Source organism: Heptranchias perlo, chromosome 4 (genome assembly GCF_035084215.1).
Source record: "Heptranchias perlo isolate sHepPer1 chromosome 4, sHepPer1.hap1, whole genome shotgun sequence".
NCBI lineage: Eukaryota > Metazoa > Chordata > Chondrichthyes > Hexanchiformes > Hexanchidae > Heptranchias > Heptranchias perlo.
In genome coordinates this window covers 127,448,005-127,463,266 of record NC_090328.1, presented here as the reverse complement: position 1 = coordinate 127,463,266, position 15,262 = coordinate 127,448,005, and the positions used below count along the sequence as shown (strand labels likewise).

The 15,262-nt window shown below is 45.1% G+C and overlaps 1 protein-coding gene across 1 annotated transcript in view; it reads left to right on the top strand.

Annotated features, from left to right (window-relative positions):
- The window catches only part of dnah6 (dynein, axonemal, heavy chain 6), a 475,651-nt gene that overhangs the window by 34,079 nt on the left and 426,310 nt on the right, over positions 1 to 15,262 (top strand). Inside the window, exons 7-11 of the mRNA XM_067983622.1 lie at positions 8,683 to 8,806; positions 9,194 to 9,314; positions 9,414 to 9,588; positions 10,008 to 10,211; positions 13,853 to 14,053. Of these exons, the coding sequence (XP_067839723.1) occupies positions 8,683 to 8,806; positions 9,194 to 9,314; positions 9,414 to 9,588; positions 10,008 to 10,211; positions 13,853 to 14,053 (825 nt within the window). The remainder of the gene's footprint in view (positions 1 to 8,682; positions 8,807 to 9,193; positions 9,315 to 9,413; positions 9,589 to 10,007; positions 10,212 to 13,852; positions 14,054 to 15,262) is intronic.

Sequence of the window (15,262 nt, the reverse complement as noted above, 5' to 3'; positions counted from 1 at the left end):
ACATCCCATGAACGAATAAAAAAAAAACAGAAATAGCAAGTAGAGAAGGTAGGAATAGATGAGGTTAATATATATAAATATAAAAATTATTTAGAAGAAAGGATAGCGTACAGAAGGAATAAAGGGAGTAGAGGAGGAAAATCAAATCAACCAGTTATAAATAAGGAAAAGACTGAGATAAAGAATGAGGTGTTAGCGTGGACAAAAAAAAAATTGAGGGATAAAGTTTAGCATTAAATGCAAATATAAAAACAGATAAAATGTGTGTATTAAAATGCTCAGAGTGTGAGAAATAAACTGAGGGAATTATAAGCAATTGCACTGATTTTCATCTCTTTACTGCTTAAATATGCTCAAAAACAGCGCTGTGGTCGTCGGAAAATAAAACTGCTGTTTGTACCACCCACTACCACTGCTTTTACAGCTGGTTAGATTTTCCAGGGACATTAATCTGGCAGCCAGAGTTTCCATCTGAAATAGATGAGAGCCTTGCAAATAAATTCATATTGGAGTCAAGTTATGTAATTTCAACACTAGTACTATTTTCTGATCTCACTGTCTGATTAACAACAGTTCCTGCACCCACCCCAAACCATGGGCGGCCATTTCAAATGTTATTTAAAGGGATCCTCGGCTGTTCTCAGGTAAAGTTGTATAGAACTTTTGGAGACATTTGTCCTGCAGTAACTTGTGTGTTTTCTGACCTTAAAGGATTTGAATGTGCTTGTAGTTGCTACTGTAGGTTCTGACCTGTTAAGGGGATTCTGGAATTGTAGCTGTTTCTTGTTGATGGGTGTCCTTCGAGGAATCCCACCCCTGTGAGGAGGAGGAAGGAGTAAACAGAACTGTAGCTGAAGGGAGAGCAAATAGAAAGAGGCATGCTCAGAGAAATCTTTATCCTCCCAACAGAGACCATGGCCCCGATATTAGAGTGGAGGCGAGATGGCAGCGGGGGGGGGGGGGGGTGGGGTGATTGGGCGCGTGGGTAATCTACCCAATATAAAATGTCCATTTCCCATGTGATCACGAGTCAATTGGAGCCACTTAACGTGGCTTCCGGGTTTGCCGTCCGAAAGCTGCGCAGCGGGCGGACTGCGCACCCACATCTCAAGCTGTCAGCAGGATGAGCCCTATTTAAAGGGGCAGTCCTTCAGTGGCTGCTCCTGGAGCAAACACCCACTGATCACAATGGAGCAGCACAGGGGCAAGGCTGCTCCAAGATTCAATGATGCCTCACTCCAGGTGCTACTAGATGGGGTGAGGAGGAGGAGGGATGTCTTCTACCCGGCGGACGGGAGGAAGTGGCCTGCCTCGGTCACCAAGAAGGCCTGGCTCGAGGTGGCAGATGAGGTCACCAACAGCAGCAACGTCTCCCACACATGGATCCAGTGCAGGAAGCGCTTCAATGACCTAACTAGGTCAGCCAAAGTGAGTACACTTACTGATTCTCCCACATTCCGTCTATCACATGACCGCCCCCACCCCCCCCCCCCAACTCATTCTGCACTGCAAACACTACTCTATCACATCACTCCCCACACCCGCTTAAGGCTCATCCTCAACTTACCTGCACTTACTCACCTCCCCATTCGTCACCCTACCACTCAACTCAATCCTCATACAATGTCATGGCTGTGTCTCATACTCACCCTCTGATGCATCTCTTTCACGATTAGCCGCACCCAAACCAATGCATTCATCGGTTGACCACGTCACTATCACTCGCTCACGCGCCTGCACTTTCTCCCCTTACAGGAGAAGAGAGCTCCGAATGTACGGGAGAGGGCGAGGTCCAGAGGGGGCCGCTACAAATAGTCGTCCTCACAGACGCGGGGCAGGAGGCGCTGGACCTCAGCCGAATCCTCGAGTGCCTGTCCGTCGGGAACGCCGAGACTGGCACCCGACAAATGTCTGGTGACAGAACATTAACATTCAGTAAACATAATGGGGGTGATTTTAGGAGGCAATTGTGGATGCGTTGGGGGCGGCGATCCGAAAATCATGGAAATCCCCTTTTGGTTCGGAAGCCGGCTCCAACCTGCCGACTTCCGAGCGTTGCCCAGGGACCCACCTGTGTGCTCGCGGGTGACCCGAAAACGTAAGTCCTGCCGACAATTAATGCCGGCAGGATGACAGTTAAAGAGCGAAATGTACCTCATTGAGGTACTTAAGGCACTTTACCTGTGACAGATTCAGTACTTAGAAAGATTTTTAACGTTCCTGGGCAGCTTGCCCACGGCTTCTGATTCGCGCCTGGTGAAACCAGCCATGAAGGGTCGGATCAGGGAACAAGAAACAAAATAAATTAAATAAAAAAACCATGGAAGGAAGTGAAAACACTAAATGAACCTATCTTTGAACTCTGCTCCGATGTCCGATATCTCCCGCTCCGACGTCCACCTCTTCACCCCCCGATCTTCCCCCTCCCCCCACCGGTCTTCCGTTCCAGCACTGGGTGACGTCTCGCACGCTCTCTTTCTCGCCCCCACCCCTCGTGTCAATCAGGCTGGCTGCTGGGTGCGAAACATGTGATCGCGTTGGAAACAGTAAGTTTTCTTCATGCGGGTTTCAGCACCTCAGTATGCTCATCGCAACATGGCACATCTGTGATGATGCTTAATATCGCCTTCTGTTCCCTTACAGGGCTTTCAGCGATCGCTGTGACGGCAGAGGGCAATTCCTCAGAAGGCCTGCTGGCCTCTGAGGGTGCACCGTCACATCTTAGCGAGCCATCCACCAGCGCATATACTCACAGCTTGGTCAGTCCGAATCCTCAGTTAGTTGGGTGGGCACCTGGTGAGTTACCACACACGTGAGCATGAGCAGACACTGGTGGCAGGGGCAGCTGCGGAGAGTCTGCGTCGGTGGGAGCACTCCAGGCTCTGCTCTGCTGGACAAAGATGCTGAACCCTGGGGGCCATCCTTTAAAAGGAGAATGATCGAGGGACAGCAGCACATTTGTAAGGTACCAGAACAGGTGCTACGTGCACTCTCTACAACAGCGCATAGGATGGAGGAGTCCAACTCCTGCATGAGTGGAATGGTGGCAAAGGTATGGGAGGAAATCTCTGAGATAGTGTCGCAGGGACATGAGCAACTCTCTGAGATACTGTCACAGGTAAGTGCGGGAATGTCTGCGATGGAGAGAAGGCTAGCCTCCATTGAGCTTCAAGCACAGCTCACAAATGAGTCCATTCAGGCTCTGTCAATGGCCTTTCGGACTCAGAGTGAACAACATTCTGCTGCCTTAAACAGGCAGGCAGATACACTAGCACTGGCCTTACAAGGCTTCAAACATGTCCTCCAAACTGTTGTCCAGCAGAGTGGGAGGAATGATGTGGGCCTGGCCCAGGGAGGGATGATGCGCAAAGGGACATGGAAGTGGGGACGCCACTCGAAGCGCTCCCATGCCTCACCCATTGCCCCCTCCTCAACCAGTACCCACAATGTTGCCTCCTGTCCAGGTGGCCGAGTCTGCCCCTGCACATGTCTTTGGAGAGGCCCTCACAGGCACCAAAACCCAGACGGCATAGGCCCAAAGCATCTAAGCGGTCAGGGCATGAACAAGAGCAACCTGCCACTACCTCTGCTGCAGCCACAGGGGATGCACCACGTAGGAGTAGTTGGATGAGACAGGTGAAGGTTTTGTAGGGGAACCATTCACATATCAGTGACTCCCTGGCCTCACGAGCAGCCAGGTGAACTGCTGCTATGCCCATGGGTTCCTCCTGTCCCTCCTGCTCCTCCTTCTCCTCCTCCGCCTCCTCCTCCATGTGGGTGGCAGATGTGGATGGGACCTCCTCATGCGGCGCCCCTCACTGTTGTTGCCCGCTGTGCTCTTCTGCAGGTGCCTGTGGCGCAGCACTGTATTGTGGAGCTCCACGTGGCGGAGGTGGACGCCGTGATTGACGAGGCTGGTGATGTTGCTCGTCCTTGGATGTAGTCGTGAATGCAGCCATGTCGCTCCCCCCATCCTGAAGGTGTGAGTTTGAGGGGATCCGCAAAGTCGTTAAATGTGTTTGAACAGCAGAATTTTGAGTGGAAAGTAAGAATTTTCAGTGAAAACACAAAGATCTTGCAGCCAAAACTTTGTCTGACAGAACTGAGTGCCCTGCTGCAATAAGTGACCTTTTCTCCCTATTTGTCAAATAAGAATTTGAATGTCTCACTGGCTGTTGGCTGAAACACGTCTGTTGCAACATGGAGTGTTTCCCACAGCACGGGAAACACGCTGAGGATGCTTCAAAATCGCACCCCTGCCTCAATGTGGAGAAAATTAAATAGTTCAACTACTTAAACTGTCTTAACAACTGTGTACAGTATCATTCTGCTGGCTTTAATTGTCGGTGGGACTTCTGCATTCGGGAGGCACGCGCGCACCCAGACGTGTCAATGGGAACCTGAAAGTCTGCAGGTTGGAGCCGGGCTCCGAACCCGAACAGGATTGCCCTGATTTTCGGAGCCCCCTTCCCCACCCCCCCCCCCCCCCCCCCCAAAGCACCTGCAATTTCCCAGGAAAACTGAGCCCTATAAGTCCAGAACAACATACCTGCAGTTTGTTTTTTTTTGATTCGTTCACGGGATGTGGGCGTCGCTGGCAAGGCCAGCATTTATTGCCCATCCCTAATTGCCCTCGAGAAGGTGGTGGTGAGCCGCCGCCTTGAACCGCTGCAGTCCGTGTGGTGACGGTTCATCCACAATGCTGTTAGGAAGGGAGTTCCAGGATTTTGACCCAGCGACAATTAAGGAACGGCGATATATTTCCAAGTCGGGATGGTGTGTGACTTGGAGGGGAACGTGCAGGTGGTGTTGTTCCCATGTGCCTGCTGCTCTTGTCCTTCTAGGTGGTAGAGGTCGCGGGTTTAGGAGGTGCTGTCGAAGAAGCCTTGGCGAGTTGCTGCAGTGCATCCTGCTTTGTCTTGGATGGTGTCGAGCTTCTTGAGTGTTGTTGGAGCTGCACTCATCCAAGCAAGTGGAGAATATTCCATCACACTCCTGACTTGTGCCTTGTAGATGGTGGAAAGGCTCTGTGGAGTCAGGAGGTGAGTCACTCGCCGCAGAATACCCAGCCTCTGACCTGCTGTCATAGCCACAGTATTTATATGGCTGGTCCAGTTAAGTTTCTGGTCAATGGTGACCCCCAGGACGTTGATGGTGGGGGATTCGGCGATGGTAATGCCGTAGAATGTCAAGGGGAGGTCGTTAGACTCTCTCTTGTTGGAGATGGTCATTGCCTGGCACTTATCTGGCACGAATGTTACTTCCCACCTATGAGCCCAAGCCTGGATGTTGTCCAGGTCTTGCTGCATGCAGGCTCGGACTGCTTCATTATTTGAGGGGTTGCGAATGGAACTGAACACTGTGCAGTCATCAGCGAACATCCCCATTTCTGACCTTATGATGGAGGGAAGGTCATTGATGAAGCAGCTGAAGATGGTTGGGCCTAGGACACTGCCCTGAGGAACTCCTGCAGCAATGTCCTGGGGCTGAGATGGTTGGCCTCCAACAACGACTACCATCTTCCTTTGTGCTAGGTATGACTCCAGCCACTGGAGAGTTTTCGCCCTGATTCCCATTGACTTCAATTTTACTAGGGCTCCTTGGTGCCACACTCGGTCAAATGCTGCCTTGATGTCAAGGGCAGTCACTCTCACCTCACCTCTGGAATTCAGCTCTTTTGTCCATGTTTGGACCAAAGCTGTAATGAGATCTGTAGCTGAGTGGTCGTGGCGGAATCCAAACTGAGCATCGGTGAGCAGGTTATTGGTGAGTAAGTGCCGCTTGATAGCACTGTCGATGACACCTTCCATCACTTTGCTGATGATTGAGAGTAGACTGATGGGGCGGTAATTGGCCGGATTGGATTTGTCCTGCTTTTTGTGGACAGGACATACCTGGGCAATTTTCCACATTGTCGGGTAGATGCCAGTTTTGTAGCTGTACTGGAACAGCTTGGCTAGAGGCACAGCAATTTATGGAGCACAAGACTTCAGCACTACAGCTGGGATGTTGTCGGGGCCCATAGCCTTTGCTGTATCCAGCCGTTTCTTGATATCACGTGGAGTGAATCGAATTGGCCGAAGACTGGCTTCCGTGATGGTGGGGATAGTGGGAGGAGGCCGAAATGGATCATTTACTCAGCACTTCTGGCTGATGTTGCTGATATCCCATGGCAGTATGGAAGGAGCTCCAGGATTTTGACCAAGACAATATTGAAGAATTTTAAGGGATATGGAATTAGGAGAAGCATAGCAGAATTGGATTAAAAACTGGTTAGAAGGGAGGAAACAGAGTAGGATTGAAGGACAGTTTCTTAGTGCGGTTGAAAGTGGGTCGTGGTGTCCCACAGAGTTCTGTTCTGGGACCGCTGCAGTTCAATGTACACATAGAATCATAGAAACTGGGAGCAGGAGTAGGCCTTTCGGCCCTTTTGAGCCTGCTCTGCCATTCAATATGATCATGGCTGATCCTCTATCTCATATTCCCGCTCTCTCCCCATACCCATTGACGCATTTTGAGTCTAGAAATCTATCTAGCTCCTTAAATATATTCAGTAACTTGGCCTCCACAGCCTTCTGTGGAAAAGAATTCCACAGGTTCACCACCCTCTGAGTGAAGAAATTTCTCCTCATCTCAGTCCTAAATGTCCTACCCCATATCCTGAGACTGTGACCCCTCATTCTGGACCCCCCTAGCCAGGGGAAACATCCTCCCTGCATCCAGTCTGCCTAGCCCTGTCAGTATTTTTTGCACATAGAATTAGAGGCATAGAACTTGAGGGAGCAGTGTCAAACTGTGTAGACGATACTGAAATAGGAGGTATAGTAAATAATTCTCAAATGGAAGCTGTAAAGGCACGTTGATAAGATGATGGAATGGGAAAAAAATGGCAGATGGAATTAAGTATTAGTAAGTGTGAGATGATTTTAAAAAATGAAAGTAATAATTATACTTTGGGGGAAGTTTGGGCGATGTGGAAGAGCAGAGAGATTTGGGGGTTCAGGTGTACAAGACATTAAAAGCAGAACGTCAAGTAGATAAGGCTGTAAAAAACCTAATTGAATATTGGGTTTTATAGTAAAAGGTATAGAATATGGAGGTCGAGATGTAATGCTGAATCTATATAAAAACCTTAGTAAGACCATAGTTGGAGTACTGTATGTAGTTTTGGGCTACACATGATTGGGAAGGATGTTGAGGAAGTAGAGAATGCAGAGATTCACTAGGATGCTGCCTGATATGAGGAAATACAAATACGAAAAATGACTTGCAAAATTGGGGCTGTTTTCGTTACAACAGTGAGATTATGGGGTCATTTAATGAAAGAGTTTAAAATTATGAAGGGATAGAGCAGGGTAGTTAGAAACAGACTGAGTGAGAAAGGAATAGAGGGACATTGGAGTAGGATGGGAAGAAGTAATTAGAGTGGGAGGAGGCTTGCGCGGCATATAAACACCAGCATGGACCACATGGGCCTAATACATATTTTTTTTCCTGTAGATTCTGGGGTAGAGTTTCCCCTTTGGGCGCAATTGGGAAATTGTGCCCAAAACGTGCTTGAATTTGAGCTGGTTAGGTTAAACTTCAAGTTTCCGATAAAATTCATTTGCATAATCTTCCATGAACCAGCACAATCGGGCAGTATAATAGAACCTAATCGTTTATTCTTTCTTCTTTCCACTAAAAAGTATTCATTGATGTATTTAAGAGTGGTAACCTGGTACAGTTTTATTAACACAGCTGAAAATGGGTTTATCACAAAAAATAAGCATTTTTAATAAGGGTGCCCAGTCCTCCTCCTGTGAGTAACCTGATTTAAAATCACTGAACATGACTTAAAAAAACTATATTGAACCATTCAATAATTTCATTGGCGTACACTAGTCAGTTTCTTATTAAGTTAAACATTTTTTGATATAAAAAAACTTTTAAAACGTGCCTGCTACTGCCTGTGTGCCTAAGAAAATGAATGCAATTTGAAGAGCCTGCACAACCAGTGCAATCATCGGACTCTCGCAATGTCGACCTAGGGGGTTTGGCCAGTTTTGTGGGCAAGGCTTTATCCAGGCGAATTGAATCTTAAACCAGCGTAAAAGATCGCGGAAAACACAAATGTAAGTGGTTTTGGACATAACTCACTTACGTTTAAAATTCCCCGATCTGATTCGGCCGATTACGTTTGGATTGCGCTGATATTAATAGCATAAACAAGCGGAAAGTCTACCCTCTATGTTTAAGGGGAGTAGAACCTGGGGACGTAGATATAAGATTAAGTGTAAGAGATTTAGGATAGAGAGCAAAAGAAACTTTTTTTATACAGAGGGTTGTGAGGCTGTGACTATCAGAGTTAGTGATTGAAGCAGAGATCATGTCAACATTTAATAGGTTAGGTGGATGGTTGAAGGAAAGGGGATGAAGGGATTTAGGAACAGGGCGGGCACACCGGATTAGGACTACTGCTCATGTGGAGGATTAACACCAACATGGACTGGTTGGGCAGAATGGCCTGTTTCCATGTTGTAATTTGTATGTAAGTTTAAGTGCACAATATTATTCACTTTCAGTTGGTGTTGAAAATTTGAGGCATAGCCATGTAGTAAAGGACTGATTTCAAGTGATGTTTGATTATACATACAAGTAATCTTGGAATCCACTAAAGCATGTGTTGTTTTGGTTCTACAGGGTTCTGAGCGTCTGTCCCAGTTCAGGAAAATTGCACAACAAACGGTTAAGATTGCCTGCTGCACAGCCTTACTGGAAGCTGGATTTATACCAGATGACTATTTGTCTGAGATGCAGAGTGCAGGTACTGATTGGCATATAATGTGCAAGTGAGTTTATACGTGCAACTGAATGTGCAATGTATTTGAAGTCCACAGCCTACTTAAATTGCAATCCTTACTTATAAAATGTGAGAATATGTTGGCAATGAATAATTTTGGCAAGTCCTACCTGTGTTTGTTTTCCGTGGTTTTATTTAAAATAGTCTATGATTCAGACTCTACATCTATTCCATTAATAAACTATTTTGCATTCTCTTACGAAAAATTTCATAGGAAACTTGCTGCTACTTTTGGGATAAATGTTCATTTGTTTATATAACTTTGAAAAACATAACTTGCCTTTGCACCGTATGACTTTTCTGATTAGTTTATGTGTATTGCTGCAAAAAAAAAATTGTATTGACTTACAGAAATTAGTGAGGTCAATATCATGCGTTCCACTATTGCCACTGAGATCCTTGTAGAGACATCTGACAAAATGAACTATACAGGACAAGCAAACAAGAGGTCTCACTGCAGGAGATTAACCTGGTTAGTGCTAACTTTTAAAAACTTTGTTAGGCACTTTTAATTATCATTAACCAGTCAAGCTAAATTTTGCTCTCTATTTCTACCGCTTCTCCTCTCTAGTTTCATCCGCCTTACTGATTACCTCATAGTCAATACATTGCACGTCCTCACAGTGAATTCCATCACAACCTTATACAGTCACCTAACAGAGAAGCTGAAGCACACTCCAGAGGCAGAGCTCATTAGAATCTGGAGCACTGAGGAACACGAAAAGGAAGCAGAGTTGGAAAAAAAGGTAGACGTTCAAAATATTTGTAACAATTGTCTTTAGGAGTGGAAAAATTATAAGATTATATCTTTTTAAATATTATCCTTTGTGACATTGATCTAATTGTAAATGTTCATTCTGAAATTTCATTTTGACATTTCAAACTATTTTCCATGACACAAGCATCAGGTGTGGGGACCTCCAATGACTACTAAGTTTCTACATTTCATTGTGATACTTATCATTACTAAATATACTCTGATATAAAAAGGCACAGGGACGATATCACCTCATGAGATTAAAGTCCTGTGACAACCACATGCTATAATTACATTTATAGCCAAATAATTATTTGTTTAGAAATTTTTAGAACAGATTTATTTGTGCATAGTAGTATAATGCTAAAATAGTTTCATCTATTTATGTATTTATCTTGTTTTTCTTAGTCAAATGCACAAGTCATTACAGCCGTCATTCCCCGGGATGAAGATCTCGAGAATGAAGATCTCGAGAATGAAGATCTCGAGGATGAAGATCGCGAGGATGAAGATCTCATTGAAGAACAGCAAGTTTTTGTACCAATGTTTCTTGTAGAAATGATATTAACTCTTCAAGAATTGCTTTTTCGCCCGACCTTGGGTGAATTTGAGGTTTGTCGAGAATATTTAATTGTAGTTTTTTCTCAGCTATGTAATTTCATCATTTTGCTAATATTACTTTTTTAGTCACCTGAGAGACATAAATCTTTCCTTAACAGTTTATCTTCACAATGAATTTGTCACTTCACTTGCTTTAGGCAACTCCCCAGCTGCAGAGTCAACCTTCAGCTATTAGTATAGTTTCACTAATTTTAGAAGTATCCATAAAAACGTTGTTTCTTTGCTGATTTTTTTCCTTTACTAGTTTAGAGTCCCTTACTACTTTGCCCAAGTAGCCATTCTTCATATGTGAGCGCAGACAGTGAGTGTCTGCAGATTTTTGGGTTATGAGGGGTACCCAACCTTAGTTAAGTTCCATTCTCACCTGATTTCCATTACAAATATTTTCCAGCAAGGATCACTGGATGGTGATCAGGGGAAACTATAGTCAGTTTTCCCCTCTGCAGGGCACTAAGGCTAATTGTGCCCCAGATGCTGCAGCAAGAATATGGGATTGATCCTGCTATCTTCCTGTATGGTTCTTTACCACATTTAGCCATAACTCGAACCATTAAATTTTGATTTCCTCTCAGGTTAAAGGGATAAATTAAAAATGTTTATATCATGGTTAATTAATTATCTTAATCTTGTACTGTAATAACAAGAAGTAGCATTTATATAGTGCTTTTAATGTAGAAAAATGACCCAAGACGCTTCACAGTGTATGAAAGGAATAGATCCAAAATATTGTGGTGGGGGTGGGAAGGGGGTGGCGTTAAGTGAGATGACCAAACGCTTGGTTGCAGCAATAGAATTTAATGACAGTTTTAAGGATGCAGAGAAGTAGAGAGGCTGAAGGAATGAGACTTCACATTAGTAAAAGTTAATTTTCAGTGCCAGAGTGGTTGTTTGGCAGTAATTAAGACTGACCACACCGTTAAAAGGGCACTTGGACTGGAATGGACAAGCCCTAAATTCTTGTGGCGTGTTTAGTCTATATCTACTGCGTAAGTACAGGAACTTCACGCCGTTCAATGTATTTGAATGGTGAGTCAGACAGCCAGATGCCGTTTTCCCTAAGTTGACAGCGGGGCAGTGCCTCTCGGACAGTAACTTTCAGATTTCCTCGTTTAACTGCGGTTGTGCGCTCGCCTGTAGTTGCTGTCTGATTTGCAAATAAATAACGGTGAGCCCTGTTAGCCTCACTGTTATTTTCACAGTAAATTCTGGGCTTAAGTATTCAACTCCATCTTGGCGGTGGATTGAAATATACTCCAGATAATAATAAGTTGAAGTTTCTACCCTACAGAGGGAAATCTGAAGATAAAACCACCTGGCCTGCACCTGATAGTGATACTGGGTGATCTCTCGGAGCAAATAGCCTGTTCAATATCTCAGCTGAGAAATGGTTTGCGAAATGGGGAGAGGGCCAAAAAAATGAAAGCAAAAAGACTATATGGGAGAATAAACAAACTGTGACTACCACCCGAAAAATTACTAAGAAACAAGGGGGGTTAAATTCGATAACCCTGAATCCGGTCGCGGTGCGCGATTAACCTGCGCCTGGTCGTTCCGATGGGTGCTGCCTCCTCATTTACCTGGTTGCAGCATAAGCAGCGAGGCCGAGCTGCATTTTTCGGTGTTCTCACCAGCAGGGGGGCCCAGATATCGTGTGAGTTGCTCACCTCTCTTAAAGGCAGCCTACATCTCTTATTTGCAAAAAATAAGTTACAGGTCCGTACAGAGTCTGAATAGAGATCAGACATCGCACACACAGAACACAGATGCAGGTCCCGTCCCTATGTTTACCAACTATTGAATTATGTTAAAATATTGAATAAAGGTTGCGCACTACTAAATCCCACATCCTCCAATCTGCACGCCAGACCTCACCAATCTGCCGATCTGAGTTTGTACCAGGCCTGCAAGAGAGCGTGCACCAAGGTTCTCTGATGATGCACTAGAGGCCTTGGTGGACAGAAGGAGGGGCATCCTTTATCCGCAAGGGGGCAAGAGGCCCTCCAGACATATGCTGAAGAGGCAGGGGGAGGCAGTAGGAGACAAAGTCATTGCCAGGCGCACAGCACCACGAACATGGATGCAATGCAGGAAGAAGTTCAATGCTTTGACACAAGTGGTCAAGGTGAGTGTGGTCAACTGTCAAGTGGCATCTCCTACTAACTGCACCACTATCTGCATCCACTGCTCCACGCACTACACCCCCCATCACCCACATACCAGCCATCTCTTTCCATCAGTACTCAACTCTTCCAATTAGATGCTTCCTATCACCCTGACACATTACCACTGTTGCAAGCCGCAAACTCTCAACTCTCGGGTCACATACACTGGCAGCTATTCAACCATGACAGGCACATCACCCAAACATCCTGCAGGACACCCACTGACACACGTCTCGCTTTCTTGCAGGAGAAGGTGGCGCATAACAGGAGGCAGCAAGTGGCAGTGGCATTTAGTCTCTCGAGCCTGTTCCGCCATTCAACGAGATAATGGTTGATCTGTGACCTAACTCCATATACCCGCCTTAGCCCCATATTCTTTAATACCTTTGGTTAACAAAAATTTATCAATCTCAGGTTTAAAATTAACAATTGAGCTAGCACCAACTGCCATTTGCAGAAGAGCATTCCAGACGTCCACCACCCTTTGTGTATGGAAGCGTTGCCTAACTTCACTCCTGCAAGTCCTGGCTCTAATTTTTAGGCTATGTCCTCTAGTCCTAGTATTCAAGTATAGGAGACCTCCAAAAACAGATGCAAATGCATCAGCAGCCAGAAGCAATAATCCAGCAATTAACCTGTAAATCCTGCATCTTTTAAATTGTCCCTTTAAGTAGTGCTGGTGGGAATCTTCCAGACTGCCCAAGACATGTTCAGCTGTTCATGGTTAAGACAATGCGTTGGCTGGAGCGTTGAGCGCCGCCAACATGGTATCTATCCCTCTAAATCAGCTAACGCATATTCTCCATACTTTACATGGTACCGGCATTTGTTATCTGCGTGTGCTCAAAAGCCTTTAACAAGATGGCGTCCGGCGCATGTCATGCTAGAAGCTTGCGCGCTCATTTCAGACACCATTTTGGGACCATAGGAGGCTGCATGGCACCTGAAAAACGGGAGCTACACGGCAGAATTTCTCGCCCAAGAAATTCAATTTAAGAAGTTAATCCATTCAAATTGCTTTGGAAGTTACAGTCTAAATCTTAGAAGTTTTTTTTATGCTAATTAACCCATTAGATTTAATTCATGGCTTTTCAATAAGGTAGACTATAGGAGTGACTAAAGTGACACAATATTGAATACAGAGAGGTGTCAAATGAAGGACAAGAACCTCCCAAATGAAAGGAAGAGAAGGGAAGGAAGGAGGAACAGGTTGCTGTTGTGTGCATTCAGATAGCTGGTTCAGAGTGGCATTGATGGAGCAGGTCAGCTATCTGCCCTTGCAACTAAAGGTAATCCAGAAATTGGGTAGGCCACAAATGAGAAAATGGGGAGAAAAAAATTAAATGGTAAATATTCTCAAAAAAGGAAATAACAATATTTTAGAAATATTCTAAGACTTATAATGGGAAAACCCAGACTTTTACTCAGGTCAGGATTATTTAACCATGGTTTGTGTGGTTTCTTTGTCAGGTTGGGATTTCTGAATTTGTTCATCGAATCCAGGGAATTGTTCTCTCAGTAGCCAATCTAGTGTCTGATTCATACTTTAATGCCTTTACCCGTCCAATTATCAACAAAAAAATTGAAGAAAAAACTTGTGGTGAGGGACCAAACCTGGCAGCCATCCTTGAAGATGACAAGCATTTGGTGGAAACCATCGAAAACATAGTGGTATGATTTATCTTGAGCATTAACAGATTTGGTAGTTAAACATTGGAAGTTAGTTCCTAGAAGCTCCACATTTTGTGAAGTAAAATATGATTGAAAGTGCAGTCCTTAATTCTTGGATTACTTAGCTATTAAGGATTTGATATCTTTATGGCAGGGGTCTCAGTATTACAAACCCTGCATGTCCCATTGAATGCAGAGGCTTTTTAATGTTTTGTACACAGTGCTGCCAAATGTAGCCCAGACACCTCCTCTCATGGAAGAAGGGAAAATTGGAGGGAGTGTTGTCACTGGCACACTTCCCACTGACCAATTCCGAGCAGCATTGGAATTTGGAATGGACTTTCTCTATTGGGCTGTATCTTGCAGAGACCACAACTGAGAACAATGGGAGTTGGTGCCTAGGGAAAAAAATCTTCTCCAGACAAAGATAGGGGTTAAGAAAAATAGAGTTTTAACAAGCTATTTCGTGCAATTTCAGAACCATGCTATGAACATTTTTCCTGATACCAAACACAAGTCTATCTATATAGTTTGGAGACTTTGTAATCGCACTTCAAAACTACCCATGATCAATTCCTGCTCCTAGGGCTCAATTTTGAAATGGTGGCGGGTTGGCAGCGGGAGGGTGAACGTGCGCGGGGTAAACCCGAATTTTAAAAAAAACTTACCTTTTCCGACGCGATCGCGATGTAATTGATGATGATTAAAGTTGTTTCTGGGTTTCGTGCCTGGCAGCCAGCCTGATTGACAGGCTGGCTGCAGGCAGGAGCGACAATGCCGGGGAGGTGGGGGGGGGTTGCGACGGGGAGAGAAAGAGACGTCATCCGGCGCTGTAACAGAGAGTGGAGGGTGCTGAAGATTGGTGGGGAGGGGGGAAGAGAGGGAGATCGTGGGGGAGAGGGACATCGTGTGGGGGAGGGAAGAGAGGGAGATCGTGGGGGAGAGGGACATCGTGTGGGGGAGGAGAGAGGAGGAAATCAGAGAGGGTGGAAAGGTGGGTTTATTTTGTTTTTTTAACTTTGTGCAATGGTTTTTTATTTAATTTATTTTGTTTATTTTTGCCTGATCTGGCCCTTCATGCCTGGTTTCACCAGGCGTGAATCGGAAGCCGTAGGAAAGCCGCCCAGGTAAGTTTAAAATCGTTTTAACTATCTACTATGTCAGAAATAAAGTACCTTAAGTACCCCAATGAGGTACATTTGGTTCTTT